Raw genomic sequence first — 18423 nt, forward strand, 5'->3', positions numbered from 1 at the left:
TTTTACAGAGAATCTCCTGTGTTGTTGAGTGGGACAGCAAAGAAATAATAATAATCTGAATTAAAATAATAATTAAAATTACCAGTAGTAGATTAAATTAGATTAGATTTATTGGATTTATATGCTGCCCCTCTCCATAGACTCGGGGCGGCTCACAACAATGGTAAAAAACAATACATAGGAACAAATCTAATATTTAGCAATCTAAATTACAGTTTTAGGTTAAAAAATCCAAAAGAAACCCCAATATATAAAAAACAAACACACAGTTGAATCATACACAGAAACTACATGGGCAAGGGGGAGATGTTTCAATTCCCCCATGCCTGATGGCAGAGGTGGGTTTTAAGGAGTTTCCGAAAGGCAAGGAGGGTGGGGGCAATCCTAATCTCTGGGGGGAGCTGGTTCCAGAGGGTCGGAGCCACCACAGAGAAGGCTCTTCTCCTGGGTCCCGCCAGACGACATTGTTTAGTCGACGGGACCTAACCGGTCGCTGGGATTCGTGCGTAATAGTAATAGTAATAATAATCTGAAAACCTAAAGCTGTATTCATCAACAGGGGAAAATAGTGAGAAGAAATCAAACAAGGAGTCCTATGGAGCTTGCATGAAGAGTCTGGATGAAGACATTCACCACAAGTCAAGCCGACAACATTAAGCACACTGAACTCAAAAAGATTAGAAATGAACACATCAAGATAGTGAAGAAGACCTTAAAGTCCAAACTCAGTAGAGGAAACACCATCAAAGCAATTAACACCTGAGCAATTCAATTTATTAGATTGGAATAGTGGACTGGACTAAAAAAGATCTCAGAAATAGAATCAGAAAAATAATGACAATGAAATCTTGTCCTTCATCCATGCAGTGGTGTTGGCGGAATCTGTTACCAAGGCGCATGTGTGGGTGTGGAATGTTGTAAGTACCAGACAGTTGAGGAAGAATGAAGAGCATGGAACGAAAAAGTGAAGGATAGTAAAGAAGATGCACTGATGTTTGTGTACCATGAAAGTTCACTGAATATCGGAGAGATCAGACTGACCTACAAAAAGGCCAAATGAAGAATTGAAAATACTTTTCTCTATCACACAATACTAGGACGAGGGGGCCCTCCCTAAAGCTCATAGGTAAGAAAGTGAGGACAAATCAAGGGAAATATTTCTTCACCCAGAGGATCGTTGATTTATGGAATTCACCTCCAGAAGCGGTCGTGACAGCTGTCAGCCTGGATAGCTTCAAGGCAGGATGACACAGATTCATGGATGCCAAGTGTATTGGTGGTTATTGAAACGGATGTCCATGTGCTGCCTCTATGTTGGTTGAGGCAAGCAGGAGTCCCTTGAGTACCATTTGTTGGGGGTCAAGGGAAAGGGAGGGTTTTACCTTCTCTTTCTGCTCAAGATCCCCATGGCCACTGTGTGACACAGAATGCTGGACTCAATGGGATTTGGCCTGATTCAGTATGGCTCTTCTTATGTTCTTATGTTCAAAGTATTAGATGGCCAGTTCATAAAAATGCTAGTAGGCAAAACAAATATCAAGACCTAGCAAAGGCTAAGAGCAGGGAAATTGAAGAAAGACAGGGGTAATCCTAGGTGCACAAGGCCAAGCCTTAAGCACAAAGGGATACAAATCCAGAATTGAGAACAGAGCAACAGACAGTAAATGTTGCCTCAGCAAAGAAGCTGAAGAAATAGCGGAACTGCTTGTTGGCTGGTGCAAGAAGATCACAAAAACTGACTACAAGCAACAGTACAACAAAGTAGCAACAATGATATATAGAAAAAACATAGAAACATAGAAGACTGACGGCAGAAAAAGACCTCATGGTCCATATAGTCTGCCCTTATACTATTTCCTATATTTTATCTTAGGATGGATATATGTTTATCCCAAGTTGGGTATCATCAAAGCCTCTCTGATATTTCCCGAAGGAACCCTGGTGCTTCCTTCCTTTCAAACACCTGCTTCTCCATTCAGAAAGACCCTATCTGTCTTCTCACTTATCCAAATCACTGCTTGTCCATCATGTACATTGGAAAATCTACAAGAAACACAATTTTGCTGCAAGCAAGAACTGGCGGGAGTCGCAGGACCACGAAATAGGCAAAATAATAGAAAATTAAGAAGCTTAAAGTGTTGCGGGACCGTTTGAATTCAGAGAAGCACCTGCTGCATTACTTTACAGATCTATCAATTGTCAATAAGAAAAACAAAGAAAAGTTTTCATAATGGATGTTGCAATCCCTGGAGACAATGGAATAGAAGAGAAAAAAGGGAAGAAAATTACAAAATACAAGACCTGAACATTGAAGTAGAACGACTATGGCAAACGAAAGCAAAGATAGTATCAACAGTGATACTGAGTGCAATTCCAAAACTATGGTTCATGATAAACTACTTCTAAAACCGAAATCCTACGACATCTCTGAATCCTCGCATGACTGGATAACTGCATTCCTGTCAAACCTACAGCAAAATAGGGAGCAACCTATCTAATCCCATTCCTGTTAACAGTGATGTACCCCAAGGCAGTGTACTAGGACCAACACTCTATATAAATGACTTTTGCGATCACATCACAAGCGACTGCATTCTATTCACTGATGATGTAAAAATCTACAGCACTACCAACAACACTGCTACCCTCCAAAAAAAACTTTGACTTTGGTTCAAAATCTGGCAACTCTGAATCTCAACCAACAAATGCTCTGTCCTACACATTGGCAAGAAGAATCTGAAGCTGAATAGACAAGACCTTTCAGACAGCCCTCACTCTGTAAAAGACCTTGGAATACTCATATCAAATGACCTAAGTGCCAAAGCCCACTGCAACAACATTGCCAAAAAGGCTTCAAGAGTTGTTAACCTAATCTTATGTAGCTTCTTCTCCAGTAATCTCACACTATTAACCAGAGCATACAAAACATTTGCCAGACCAATCCTTGAATACAGCTCATCTGTCTGGAACCCACCTCGCATTGTGGGGGCAATATGCTGGCTCTGTTAAAAAGTGCTATTGCTAACATGTTGTAAACCCCCCTGAGTCTGAGGAGAAGGGCGCCATAAAAATGAAATAAATAAATAAATAAATATCGGACATAAATACATTAGAAAGTGTCCAGAGATACTTTACGAGAAGAGCCCTCAATGTACCCGCCACAGAATACCTTATGCAACCAGGCTTGAAATCCTGGGCTTTGAAAGCTTAAAACTATATCGCCTTCGGCATGACCTAACAACAGCCTTCTGCCGCACGAATCCCAGCGACCGGTTAGGTCCCACAGAATTGGCCTTCTCCGGGTCCCATCGACTAAGCAATGTCGTCTGGCGGGACCCAGGAGAAGAGCCTTCTCTGTGGCGGCCCCGACCCTCTGTAACCAGCTCCCCCCAGATATCGGAGTTGCCCCCACCCTCCTTGCCTTTCGCAAGCTCCTTAAAACCCACCTCTGTTGTCAGGCATGGGGGAATTGAAATTTCCCTTCCCCCTAGGCTTATAGAATGTATACATGGTATGCTTGTATGTATGAGTGTTTTTTTAAATAGTCGTTTATTTAGATTGTTTTTAATATTAGATTTGTTTACATTGTCTTTTTATATTGTTGTTAGCCGCCCCGAGTCTTCGGAGAGGGGCGGCATACAAATGTAATAAATAATAATAATAATAATAAATAATAGTTCATAAAATTATCTGCTACAACATCCTTCCTGTCAATGACTTTTTCAGCTTCAACAATACACAAGCAGACAACAGATACAAACTCAAAGTGAACTGCTCCAAACTTGACTGTAGAAAATACGATTTTAGCAACAGAGTGGTTAATGCCAGGAACTCACTGTGTGACTCTGTGGTTTCATCGTCTAACACCCCCAAACTTTACCCTTAGACTGTCCCCCGTTGACCTCACCCAATTTCTAAGAGGTGGGCAAGGGGTGTGCATAAGTGCACCAGTGTGTCTACCATCTGGTCCTAATGTTCCCTCTTATCAGTACCCATCTTATGTATATAAACTATATTATATCTATATATATTACCAATATGTACTTGACAAATAAAATAAAAAATAAATAAATGTATGCATGTTTTGCATTCTGTTGCCATCAACTGAGAATTTGGATGGCTGCGAATGATATGGGAATGGTACGGCACCGTTGGGTCTTTATAAACCAAATTGGCTGAGCTTGCCCAACCTACACAACTCAAGTGGAGGATGGAGACACAGGATTTATTGGCTGCTAATGATGCAAGAATTGCATCCTTGGATCCCTTGCTCCTGACCTAGGCTGATCTAAATGCTAAGCAGGGATATCCCTGGTTAATACTTGGAGGGGAGACTGGAGATCAGCTACACTTAAAAGTGGTGGTGGATACATCTCAGAAGATGGTAATGACCAAAACAGTATGGATGAAGGCTGACAACAGGGGTGGAAAAGGTGCATGGGGGGAGTTGATGGGCCTTTGGAATAGGAGGGAAGGGGGGGAAATGGAGGGTCAGATGCTGAGAGAGAAAATTGGGGCAGAGGGAGGTAGGGAGAACTTCCAAGATAGGCTTAGGAGCCTGCAGCTGATTCAGGCCATGATGGATGCCATCACAACGACTTAAGGGGAAGAGTTATGGCACGACAGAGATGGGAGAGAAATACGATTCCAGCCGAAATGCTCGCTGCTTAAGGCATCCTGAGATCAATATCACATTCGGTGGGCATCAACAGCAAAACTGAATTTTCCTTTCCCCTGCGGTGGAGAAAATATCTCCATTAACCAAGAGGCTGAGAGGAGCCACTCAGCTTCTTCTCCTTTCTCCTTTGACCTCACACGCCCACCTACTTTGAACCCTCCAAAGAAGTGTGAAAGGAGTGAAAATGAGTTTGGGTGTAAGAGACCTCCGTAGATTTAGTTATTTAAAGGGGCTTCGGTTTACAAAGGGCCCAGTGGTCACAAGTCAAGGATACATTCAGGGTTGAGGGCTTTGCTTAGGGCTCTGTCGCTCAAAAGCTCTTACAAGGTCTTCCTTTTTTCTTTTTTTGCCCACAAATGAAAGCCAGGAGCTTCAGTCTTTTCCAAAGAGGTCCCAGTTGCTGGGCTGTGACTTTATTTTTTCACCAGGTGTCAGCAACTTCTGATCCTAGTTCCCTCTAAGCTGAGCAGTGAGCAATCGCTCACTTAAAAATCATCATCAACTCCAATTCCAAACCTGCCCAGAAGCCGAGAGGGAAAGAGTGAGAGGGAAGGAGAGAGAGAGGAAGAGAGGAAGAGAGAGAAACAGAAAAAAGAGAGGAAGGAAAAGAGAAAGAAAAAGAATGGGAGCAAGGAAGAGAGAAAGAAAATCAAAATCTAGTTTGAAACTAGCTCAACTATTTAAATGGCATTTTGATATTGATAGAGTTGCCCTATTATGAGCTCACTGTTATAGACACACAGTACAGTATTTTATTTTGAAATTCTCTGAGGCAAAACAGGGTGGGTTTTTAGTTAGTTTGTTTGTTTGTTTGTTTGTTTGTTTATTATTTCTGTGCCGCCCAATCCCGAAGGGACTGCCTCTCAGACACTATACTTTTTCGCCCACCCCCCAAAAAAATTAGAGGGAACACTGCTTCTGATAATCTTAAATGCAAACTAATGAATTCAAGAATCATCGTTAACAAAACACCCGAACTCCTTCTCTTACTAAAAACTGCTAAATTCGACATCATATTTATCTGTGAAACATGGTAAAATGCATCCCTCCCTGAAGCCATTATCACAATAAGAGACTATCATGTTTTCTGATCTGATCGCGACACCTGTAGACAATGAAGGGCTACCAAAATTTTTACTACCACCTGACTTTGTTGTTTCTTCCCCAAACCCCAAAAGTTTCTACCTTAGATTGTCTACAGTTGACCTCTCCCCTTTCTAAAAGGTCTGGTAAAGGGCGTGCATAAGCGCACCATTGTGCCTACCGTCCCTGTCCTACTGTCTTCTTTTATCATTACTTCCTGACTGTGTTATGTTTATATAGACTCAGTGATGGCCTCCTACGAGAACGATCAGGAACGCAGTTCCGGTAGCAAAATTTGGAGCTCCACCCCAGAGCACCCAAAGCCCTTCATGGCATCGGACCAGAATATCTCCAGGACCATCTTCTGCAGCATGAATAACAGCGACCAGTTAGGTCCCACAGAGTTGGCCTTCTCCAGGTCCCATCGACTAAACAATGTCGTTTGGCAGGACCCAGGGGAAGAGCCTTCTCTGTGGCGGCCCTGACCCTCTGGAACCAACTCCCCCCAGATATCAGAGTTGCCCCCACCCTCCTTGCCTTTCGTAACCTCCTTAAAACCCATCTCTGTCATCAGGCATGGGGAATTGAGATATTCCCTTCCCCCTAGGCTTATAAAATTTATGCATGGTATGTCTGTATGTATGATTGGTTTCTTAAATTGGGTTTTTTTACATTACTTTTAATATTAGATTTGTTCATATTGTCTTTTTACTGTTGTTAGCCGCCCCGAGTCTACGGAGAGGGGCGCCATACAAATCTAATTAATAAATAAATAATAAATAAATAATTTGCACTGAAAGATATTGAAACAAAATGCATGAGTCATGCCCACAATGTGGTAGTAAAATTTTTGGTCGCCCATCACTGTATATACTACCATCCTATAGTTGTTTGACAAATAAAATAAAATAAAATAAAAGTAAATAAATAACAGCTAGATCAGGGGTCTCCAACCTTGGCAACTTATCTTAAAAACCCCAATTGATGGAACCACTCATACATACAAACATACCATGTATAAATTCTATAAGCCTAGGGGGAAGGGAAAATTTCAATTCCCCCATGCCTGACGACAGAGGTGGGTTTTAAGGAGCTTGCGAAAGGCAAGGAGAGTGGGGGCAACTCTGATATCTGGGGGGAGCTGGTTCCAGAGGGCTGGGGCCGCCACAGAGAAGGCTCTTCTCCTGGGTCCTGCCAAACGACATTGCTTAGTCGACGGGACCCAGAGAAGGCCAACTCTGTGGGACCTAACCAGTCGCTGGGATTCGTGCGGCAGAAGGCGGTCCCGGAGATATTATGGTCCGATGCCATGAAGGGCTTTATAGGTCATAACCAACACTTTGAAATGATCCTCCCCGATTATGAATCAGATGAAAGATTGGTTGAGTGCAAATGGCAAACAAGGCAGGATAGCATTCCTTACTGCTATCCTTTAAAACCACCATTTCCTCCAGACCCAAATATCTAAATGGCCTCTGATAAGCTCATACTGTGTTTGGCAAAGCTGACCAATTTAATAGTCCAATAGAAAATGACACACAAAATTGTTTCACTGGAGATGGAGAAGTGCAATTGAGGGATTATGACATTTAACAACAGATAATGAGGCCTGTTAAATAAGACTCGGAAGTTCTAAAAAAAAAAAAAAACAACCCAAAACTAAAGGTGTGATGTTGGAAGAGGTGAAATAGAAGTCTCTAGATAGGCTGGGCAGATGAAATCGGTGGAACGATGCCAGCTTTGCAGAGTGCAAGGGATCTCTGAGTGCAAGCAAAATTGTGCATTGTTCATGCTGCATCTCCTGATGAAAGTGTGAGGGCCAGGGGGCAGCATGATACTTCTTCCAGTACCTGAGGGACTGTTAGAGAGAAGATGGGGTTGACCTCTTCTCCAAAGCACCTGAAGGCAAAACAACTAACAGCTGCAAGATGGTGGGTATATATCTATATACACATAGTAAAATACATGATGAAGGTTATAGAGGAGATACTCATAGTAAAATATATGAAAGAATAGAAAAGAAGATATAGTAATAGAACATATCAACGAAAGAATAGAAGAAAAGATATAGGAATAGAAGAAAGGTATAGGAGATATAGGAGAGCAATAGGACAGGGAACGGAAGGCACTCTAGTGCACTTGTACTCGCCCCTTACTGACCTCTTAGGAATCTGGATAGGTCAACCGTAGATAATCTAAGGGTAAAGTGTTGGGGGTTTGGGGATGACACTATGGAGTCCGGTAATGAGTTCCACGCTTCGACAACTCGGTTACTGAAGTCATATTTTTTACAGTCAAGTTTGGAGCGGTTAATATTAAGTTTAAATCTGTTGTGTGCTCTTGTGTTGTTGTGGTTGAAGCTGAAGTAGTCGCCGACAGGCAGGACGTTGCAGCATATGATCTTGTGGGCAATACTTAGATCTTGTTTAAGGCGTCTTAGTTCTAAACTTTCTAGGCCCAGGATTGAAAGTCTAGTCTCATAGGGCAGGGACAACAATTAACCAGTGGAATGACCTACCTTCAGAAGCTGTGGGTGCTCCATAACTGGAGGTTTTTAAGAAGAGATTGTTCAGGATTTGTCTGAATTGGTATACGGTCTCCTGCTAGAGTAGGGGGTTGGACTAGAAGAGTCACAACTATGTTATTCTTATCTCTGTATTCTGATCTTCTCCCCATATGTTGCTTTGAACGCTCTAGAATTCCAGGCAGCCCAACTCCTAGTCCTTGGATCATATAAGAAAATTATTGGAGCCAGCAGGGAAGAGGGCAGGTATGGGTAGCTTGGATTTGTTTGCAATAATCTGAAGGTTGCTAGAGGTCAGCAGAGAGTTAATATCTCAGTGTCTCGTTGCTGCCATCTAGTGGTCATTTTGTTAATCACAGATCTACTAGCTAGCCGTAGGAACAGATATGTCTGTAAAACAGAAGACAGAAAGGGATTCTTCTGATTGAATAGTAAAAAAAAACAAGCATCAAAATATATAATATAATCCATTCTGCCTCAGGGCAAGAAACCTCTGGCAACCGGTTGTCAGGGAAGACGAGAGGAGAATGTTGAGTTCAGTGGTGGGTTGTAAATCCCATTGCTACTGGTTCTCTTGTGCATGCGCAGAAGCATCCCGGGTGGGTGGGTGGAATCTCCCGCCACCCCCACTACTGGTTCGCAGAACCCGGCAGAACCGGGAGCAACCCACTACTGGTTGAGTTGCTAACCAATGGGGGGGCTTCCTGGGAGCATTGAGATCCTGGGGAAATTTTATTTTTATTTATTTATTTATTCATTTGTCCAATACACAAATACATAGGAAGAAAAATAGACATGTGATAATATAAAAGAGGGTGAAAGTGGGCTTAGACGAGAGGATATATGAAAGGAAGAGAATATATAAGATAGGTGAAAGAAAGGAAAGACAATTGGACAGGGGACAAAAGGCCCTCCAGTGCACTTATGTACGCCCCTTACTGGCCTCTTAGGAACCTGGAGAGGTCAATCGTGGAGAGTCTAAGGGAGAAGTGTTGGGGGTTAGGGGTTGACACAATTGAGTCCGGTAATGAGTTCCACGCTTCGATAACTCGATTGTTGAAATCATATTTTTTACAGTCAAGTTTGGCGCGGTTCGTATTAAGTTTGAATTTGTTGCGTGCTCTTATGTTGTTGCGGTTGAAGCTGAAGTAGTCATTGACTGGTAGGACATTGCAGCATATGATCTTGTGGGCAATACTCAAATCATGTTTTAGGCACCGTCGTTCTAGGCTTTCTAGGCCCAGGATTGTAAGTCTATTTTCGTAGGGTATTCTGTTTCGAGTGGAGGAGTGAAGGGCTCTTCTGGTGAAAGATTGCCCTCGGTGATATCCAGCAGAGTTTTCTTTTTGTATTCTTTTGTTTTAGTTAAATGGCAGTTTTGAGGGCCAGCGAAGGGTGTGCGCCTCTGTAGGGCAAATTTAGAAGCGGAGTGCTAGAGAAAAATACTGTGAAATAGAAGTGAAATAGAAGGAAATCTTCGCACTGAACTGTACTCAAAGTAGATCCAAGCTCTTTTTTTTCCTTAAGCAATGAGAAATATTTAAGTTGACAAATAGGATATTTAACAGTAAAACCGATGCTTGACAGTCCATTATTAACCGTTTCTGACGTGATTTATTTGCTGTTATAAAAGGGGGCATATTTGTAATATGATTCAGAAATTAGCCCCAGTTTAGCAAGAGGCCTTGACTGCCTGACCCCTTAATAGCCTTATAATGATGCCATTTACCATGTGCTGGGTTCTCCAAGTCATTCTTTGGGAGATTTGCTTCTAAAGGGCCACTGTTCATGGTGGAGACCCTCCTGGGAGGGGGCAACCTGTGCCCAGGTGCGTGGCCAAAGCTCAGTTCTCCAGAAGTAAAAAGGCAGCTATTCAAAGGTGCTTTTCTCTTCAAAAGACAACAGGGCTGTTTTTCCTTTGAGGAGGAAGAAGAAAATATTTCTCTTCTCATCCAAGGAGCTTCATCAGTTCTGATGGTGTGAGCGGGGAGAGGGAAATGGAATGGATGAGCTGGATTTGTTTTGTTTTTAATAGGTTGACCTCCTCTTCCCCTTCGTCCTCCTCTTCGTCTTCTTCCTCCTCCAGTTTCCCTTATTGAATTTTATCTCAATTTCCAAATGTTGACCACTTGGCTGTCTCATCTTGAAGCATATTTTAATCCTCTCTATCTCTGCTCGGTGGCACCTCAACCCATTAGCTTGGATGTCATGAAAACACAGGCAGTGGGCTTCATTTATCATTCCGTGTGTCTTGTAAGCCCAGAAAACAGAGTTATTTACAGTATATAAACCAATAAATGGCTGTGGCTAAGTGAGCCGTACCAATGCTTCTATTGCATTCTTACATTTTCAGTTGGTCTGCAACATTTAAGCATGTTCTAAATCCCAGGCAGTTTTAAAGAATATTTTAATATGCTCTAGTGTTTCCCAACCTTGGGAACTTGAAGATATCTGGACTTCAACTCCCAGAATTCAAATATCTTCAAGCTGCCAAGGTTGGGAAACACTGGTCTAAATCCCAGGTACTATTAAGAATATTGTTTCAGTTGCTATCTGTTTAGGGCACTTTTGTTTAGAAACATAGAATTGGTCCATCTTTGACATGACCAAAATTTGTGTATTTCCAGCCCATGGGAAGATCTTTGGAAAGGTTGGGCAGAGGTTCCCTTAAAAGAATATTCCTCCATCGTGGCAACTTGAAGATATGTGGGCCAACTCCCAGAGTTCCCCAATCGGTAAGGCTGTCTGGGGAATTCTGAGAGTTCAAGTCCACATACCTTCAAGTTGCCAAGGTGGAGGAACACTGCCACAGAAGGAAGGAACAGGTTCCCTGGGGGTGTAGCCCAGGCATCTTTAGTTGTACAACCTCATAGTCCTTTAATACAAAAAGTAAACTTCTCAAGCTTTCTCTTCTTCCTCCTCCTCCTTTTCCCTTGTCTTCCTCCTCCTCCTCCTCCTCCTCCTTCTTCATTTCATTTCATTTCATTTCATTTATTAGATTTGTATGCCGCCCCTCTCGGTTCTTCTTCTTCTTCTTCTTCTTCTTCTTCTTCTTCTTCTTCTTCTTCTTCTTCTTCTTCTTCTTCTTCTTCTTCTTCTCCTCCTCCTCCTCCTCCTCCTCCTCCTCCTCCTCTTTCTTCCTTCTTCTTCCTCTTCCTCCTCTCCTCCTCTTCCTCCTTTTTTAAACAAACCTACTAGAATAGGGTAGTGGAATCATTTTGTTTTCAATTGACACAGATGATTTATTGCAGAGCGCTGAGTGGTTCCCCTGAAGATCCTGGTCTATTTTATGCCCACTTCTAATCCTTTACAATGGTAGAATTGATATATGGCTTGTTTCCTAAGCTCTCTCTGGCATGAGCCAGCTTTCAAATTTGTGGCTATAAATATGTTTTAGATAGAACAACTGAAACTGAAGATGACTGGCTGCAGTCACTTGATATACAGTGTGTCATGGCTACATTAAAAAATATGAAAGTGGCCATGGATGCAGTCATAAATAAGCACCTTCTTCAGCATTTGCACTGTTGTTGGTTTACAACTCTAGTGCTTACCTCTGTGGGCGCACTGATAATCTTCTTCCAAGTTTAACTTCAGGTATTCACCCCAAACCATCTGAAACTTATAGACGTCAGCCATAGAATCATAGAATTCTTTTCTTTAGTCAAGGGTGATTGGACACACAAGGAATTTGTGCATAATTTGTTGGTTATGACCTATAAAGCCCTGCATGGCATGGGACCAGAATACGTCCAAGACCACCTTCTGCTGCATGAATCCCAGTGACGGGTCAGGTCCCACAGAGTCGCCCTTCTCCAGGTTCCATCAACTAGACCAGTGTTTTTCAACCAGTGTGCCATGAGACATGGTCAGGTGTGCCGTGGGGAAATTAAACATGAGTCCCCAAACTACAGCCCGCGTGCTGGATACAGCCCGCGAAGGCCATTTATCCGGCCCGCCGCTAGCCGCCTCCATCCGAACATAAACATTCCCCATACAATTCCTCCAGCTATCAACGACAGGAAGAGTGGAGGAACAGGGAACACTCACTGACCAATCACCTTCTAGGATTCATCCCAACCACTAGAGATGAACCAATAGCAGGCTGCCTCCCACACCCAGGCAGGTCCCCGCTCGGGCTGCCGCACACTTGTCATTGTGTGGCCGCGGCGAGTAGTTGAAGCTGCTGCTCTTCCCCATGGTCCCAATTTCTAATCCTGGTCAGGACTGGAGGTAAATGTTGCCACCACTAGATGAAGCCTCAGCCTCAGCTGGTTATGTCTATCCTGATGGTGTATATAGATATTTGACCTTTTTCTTTTTATAAGAGGCCCTCGCAGAGGGTGATATACAATGCATCACAATGTTATCTATAGTTAGAGTGTCATTTTGTGTCATTTTGGTTGGTGGTGTGCCCCAGGATTTTGTAAATGTAAAAAATGTGCCACGGCTCAAAAAAGGTTGAAAATCACTGAACTAGACAATGTCGTTTGGCGGGGACTAGGGGGAGAGCCTTCTCTGTGGGGGGCCCGGCCCTCTGGAATCAACTCCCCTCAGAGATTCATACTCCTCCCACCCTCCTTGCCTTCCGCAAGAGTCAGAAGACTCACTTATGCCACCAGGCCTGGAGCCATTAGATCTTTGTCCCTTGGCCAATGAATGGGTTGAGAAAATGTTGAGTGAATGGAATGATTGTTTTTTATACTTTTGGGGGGGGGGGGGGTTAGATTCTTAATTAATTAATTGGATTCAAGATTTTGTATACTGTGTAATTATATGTTGTGAGCCACCCCGAGTCCTCGGAGAGGGGCGGCATAGAAATCCAAATAATAAATAATAAATAGTAAATAGTAAATAGTAAATAGCAAATAGCAAATAGCAAATAGCAAATATGGCATGCATGCCGGAAGTGGCACAAAGCCATCTCTCCAGGCACACGAGCCATTGCCTGTTGCTCTTCCGGGTTCCAGTGTGCCAGTCAGCTGGTCTTCACAGGTGCGGGAGCAGCTGCCCGGTGTGCATGTGCGCGCCTGGAAAATTATCTTGCGGGGTTTGGCACGCGTATTGCGCCCTGGCCAGCTGTTCTTCATGCTTGCATGCACATCAGAAACCAGACGACCAGGTAGGCGGCATGCATGTGCAGACTGGAAACCAGAAGATCATCTTCCTGGCGCATGCATGCGCACCTAGCAGCTGCTCTTCCAGTTTCTGGTGCATGTGCATGGCTGCCTCTGTTTTGGCACTTGGTACCGAAAAGGTTCACTAATACTGTCATAGATCATAGGTCATAATAAACAATGGTTGATAAATCATAAAAAATGATAGAAGAAGATAGTAGGAAGGATGAGAAAATATGAGAAGTGAGACAGCAGTAAAGGAATCAAGTATTCAGCAGAACTATGGCAATGGTGGAAATATCTTGGCATCTAGTCTCAAAATGGGTGAGCAGTGTGGTCGGGCAGTAGGAAAAGCAAGTAGGATGCTTGGCTGCATAGCTAGAGGTATAACAAGCAGGAAGAGGGAGATTGTGATCCCCTTATATAGAGCGCTGGTGAGACCACATTTGGAATACTGTGTTCAGTTCTGGAGACCTCACCTACAAAAAGATATTGACAAAATTGAACGGGTCCAAAGACGGGCTACAAGAATGGTGGAATGTCTTAAGCATAAAACCTATCAGGAAAGACTTAATGAACTCAATCTGGAGGACAGAAGGAAAAGGGGGGACATGATCGAAACAATATGTCAAAGAGTTAAATAAGGTTCAGGAGGGAAGTGTTTTTAATAGGAAAGTGAACACAAGAACAAGGGGACACAATCTGAAGTTAGTTGGGGGAAAGATCAAAAGCAACGTGAGAAAATATTATTTTACTGAAAGAGTAGTAGATCCTTGGAACAAACTTCCAGCAGACGTGGTTGGTAAATCCACAGTAACTGAATTTAAACATGCCTGGGATAAACATATATCCATCGTAAGATAAAATACAGGAAATAATATAAGGGCAGACTAGATGGACCATGAGGTCTTTTTCTACCGTCAGTCTTCTATGTTTCTATGTTTCTAGTAGGTTCTGGTTATCTCCCACCCAACTGTCAACAGGTATTGATGAACGTATCTTCTGCAGATCCAGCAAGCGCCTTCACTGGCTCTTGCTTGTGCTTGTGATACATGAGTCTCATACCTATTGAGCAATAGTAGTCATAGAAGTGCTACCCCATTACTACAAGGTTAGTGTTGCCCAAACGGCAACCCCCCGAAGCCCTCGCATGCTTTTCCTGTATCCTCAGCGCCCCAAGAAATCACTTTTCATTATAGGCAGTGTGCGCCTGGTGATATTCATATCCAGAGGTGGGCTGCTAAGGTGGAACAGTGACCTGTGATCGCCCCCGTGGCTCTGAGTGCTGGCGGATTCCAGCGCAATTATGCCATGGCGCACCTGCGTATCCACGCGTGATTTCGCTAGGTGCAATGGCATAATTGCATTGGACTCCGCTAGCACTCAGAGCCACGGGGGCGAGCACATGTCACCGTTAGCAGCCCACCTCACGTTATGCACCCAGTTAAAAATAAACTTCCCTCCAGAGTCTCTAGTCACATGGTCCAATCAGCATACAGTCCAGTTGTTAGGTGACCTCAGTCTCCACCTCTTGAACACCTGCACCAACGTCCTTGATTCCTAGGAGAAATAATTTTATTTAAGCTACACCAGCCCAGCTCTCTCTACACCCTCCTCCCTCCCTGACCCCTTTGCTCCAGGCTGAAGCAATGGGGAGAAAAACCTCCCTAGAGAAAACTAGAAGGAAAGGGGTCGCAGTTCGGCCAACTTCAGGGTTGACACCTACCTTACCTTCTCTCTTTCACTCTCCAAGGTTTGGGCCGTAGACTTAGATCTGCGCTACAGCGACCATTTGGCCATGACTCAGGTTGCGCTCTACATGACGGAGGGGACCATCGACTTCGCGTCAAGTCGCTTCCAGGTTCATCTTCCTTCAAAGAAGCCACCTGTGAAGAAGAAACATACCCGAGCCGTAAGTGATACTCAAATGAAGAAACAAATAAGCAGTTTGTGGCCTAAACCAGGGGTCTCCAACCTTGGCAACTTTAAGCCTCGAGGACTTCAACTCCCAGAATGCTGAGAGTTGAACTCTGCCAGGCTTAACATTGCCAAGTTCGGAGAGCCTTGGCCTAAATGGCATTGGTTCCCCATTGTTTGATGTTCTCCTGTACCATCACCCCATTGCACTGGGGACAGAAGAATGTGGCCCCCATCAGTTCACCAATCTGAGCTTCAGGGAGGGGTCAGATGCGTTATCAGTCATGAGTCCCTGTGTGCCCACAAGGGATCAAAGTGGAGCCGACCTTGAATTCCTTTCTATTCTTAACTCCCACGAATTTCCCTCGGCTGTTAGTAGTTCAGATTCTTGTAGAGAACTTAAGCTTGCAATAATTCTTTATACCCATTTGAACTTGGGCCGGTTAGATCTTAGCCCCTGGCCAACGAATAATTGTATGGTTGCTGTACCAATGGGTGCGATTGGTTTTAATATAGCTAGGAATTTTAATAGTTATGTAATTTTTAATTTAATTGGTTTGATTTTCATTGTAACTTACTGTTTTTTATATGTTGTAAGGCATAGAAATAATAATAATAATAATAATAACAACAACTACTACTACTACTACTACTACTACTACTACTACTACTACTACTTCCTGAATTTCCTGATTTCCCCGACATTTGATATGTACATCTTCAGGCACCCAGGTTATTGCAATTTTTTTATTTTTTATTTTCCCCAAAAAAGATTTCAGGTTATTTTCCAGTTGAATTGCAGCCTTTAGATGTTATGTTAAATGTGAAGAAAGAATTCTGGAGTGATTTATCTTGGTCTGATTTTTTTTTTTTTTTTTTTTTTTACATCTCAAAAATCTGGCATTTTAAGCACAGGTGTGTAGACTTTCCGTAGCCGCTGTATGGGACAATGGCTTTATAGCCAGGTTTTGTGCATTCCCCAAAATGTCAGGTTTGATAACCTTTTGGTCTATTCTCCTCAAGCTACTACGTGGGGTAAGAGGAGTACAAGTGAGTTTATTTATTTATTTATTTAGTTAGTTAGTTAGTTAGTTAGTCCAATACATAATACACATTATGTATTGAGAATAGATATGTAATAGAGAATAAATATGTAATAATATAAGTAAAGAAAAGAATAGAAGAAAAGATATAAAAGTATAGGTGAACATATTTGAAAGGAAGAAAAGATAAATGAGATAAGAAGAGACAATCCTTTAAATAAAAATAATTGCAGATTAATGCATTTTTTGGTCACTTTTGACCTGCTCAACACACTAATTCTACCTCTCCGTTCCCTTCTCCGTTCAGCCAAGCGTTTGGGATAAAACCGGGGATCCCAGCACATCAGATATTTTAAAGAACTGGCATAAACAAACAGAGACAAATCTTTTTACAGTGCATGATCTATAATGAATGATTAAGTAAAAACACTTTATATGAAATTATGATGTTAATAATGCTTCTGTCCCCGCAAATTTATTACGTGTTCACTGGGCGGCTCGCTTTGATTTTGACAAAACGGAGCGGCGACCGAGTACGAGAGTGATGGTTTTTATTTTTAGAAATCTCCTTTGCCAGAGCAAATTTCCTAGATACTGCCGCTACTGTAATTATGTAGAAAACCAATCACTCATTATACTTAGGATACATTATCTTTGAGACAGATGAGGCTAAATAAGCAAGGCATTAATAATTCATCCCGCAGTTCATTATGCATGTGTTTGTCTGCTTTGTAGCTGAAATAAGCACCTCATCAGGCCGATGCCTACGTTTAAACAATGGTTCGGTGTTATTGCTGCTACGTTTGGATTTACGCTTATTAAACTGCGATTTGGATTATTTTATCAGGCATTCGTTTGTTTTATTTGCTGCCGTTTTTTTTTTTGCCAGGAATGCATTTCTCAAAACTTTGAGTACCTGTTCTGGGAGCCTCTTTTTGAGCTCTCTGGTCCCAGAGAGAAGGCGGCCACTTGGACAGGCAGCCAGCCCCCCCCTCCCCTGTGCCTGCTTGCCTGTCTCATAATGTTGTGATTCAGCCTGAGGCTCCTCAGGGACCGGCTGGAGCTCTGCCGGATCCATGCTCAGAGGAGGAGGACAGTGACCAGGAGGGGGAGGACCAGGCAGACGGGGGAGAGGAAAGTCAGGAAGAGGAGGAGGGAGAGCAGCCTGAGACCCCCCGGGGGGGGGGGGGCTCTCCCCAGCTAGTAGCCTGGATTCATTGGATGAAGACGCACAGGCTATAATAGACATGAGGCAGAGACGTGTGGCTCAAAGAAGGGGCCAATTAGAAAGGTATTTCCATCCCTGAATTGGCAACAGCTGGGTTTGGGTGTGGTTCTCCTCAGCAGGGTTGAAAAAGCAGGCCCGCCCTTACAGTCTTGTGGAGAGTTATCAACTGGGAGTCCTGTGACCTTGCTTCGATTCTTGGCGTCTCTGATCTTGGCTTGTGGCCTAGAAGGCTGAAAGACTTGGGGGAGGCGTGGGTTTTATTATCTCCAGCGTTGTTTTTGCCAGCAAGAATCCTGTTTTATTCGTGAAACCTCTGTGAAGCTTCATCGTGTTCCTGTCTGTAAGAACAGATTTTGTTACCTGTGTTGGCTTTCCAGTATATAAACTGCCTTTGCTTTTTACCAGTGTGTCTGGATACTCTTTGTGGTTGGTGTTGGTGTCTGGGGGGACCCAGACAGAACACATAATAGTGCATGCGTGAGCATGAGTGCGGGAGGGAAGTGGTTGCCACCCTGGCTAGCAGTCTCATGCCCCAAATAACACTTGAGAATGAGATTTGGGGTGAGGTGATCAAAGGTTGGACTTCATATCCACAATATCTTTCCATTATACTTTGTTTTATGTTTGGTATGAATGTGTTGTTTGGTTTTTTAAATAATGATAGGGTTTTATATGTTTTTTAATATTAGATTTGTTCTACTATAATATTGTTTTTATTATTGTTGTGAGCTGCCCCAAGTCTTCGGAGAGGGGCGGCATACACATCTAATAAATTATTATTATTATTATTATTATTATTATTATTATTATTATTATAGAATTAGAATATTTAG

The 18423-nt window shown here is 42.9% G+C and overlaps 1 protein-coding gene across 4 annotated transcripts in view; it reads left to right on the top strand.

Annotated features, from left to right (window-relative positions):
- The window catches only part of IQCH (IQ motif containing H), a 127186-nt gene that overhangs the window by 97638 nt on the left and 11125 nt on the right, over nucleotides 1-18423 (top strand). For all 4 annotated transcript variants that reach the window (XM_070763357.1, XM_070763356.1, XM_070763358.1 and 1 more), the window contains one exon: nucleotides 15156-15314. In XM_070763357.1, the coding sequence (XP_070619458.1) occupies nucleotides 15156-15314 (159 nt within the window). The remainder of the gene's footprint in view (nucleotides 1-15155; nucleotides 15315-18423) is intronic.

Source organism: Erythrolamprus reginae, chromosome 10, assembly GCF_031021105.1.
Source record: "Erythrolamprus reginae isolate rEryReg1 chromosome 10, rEryReg1.hap1, whole genome shotgun sequence".
NCBI lineage: Eukaryota > Metazoa > Chordata > Lepidosauria > Squamata > Dipsadidae > Erythrolamprus > Erythrolamprus reginae.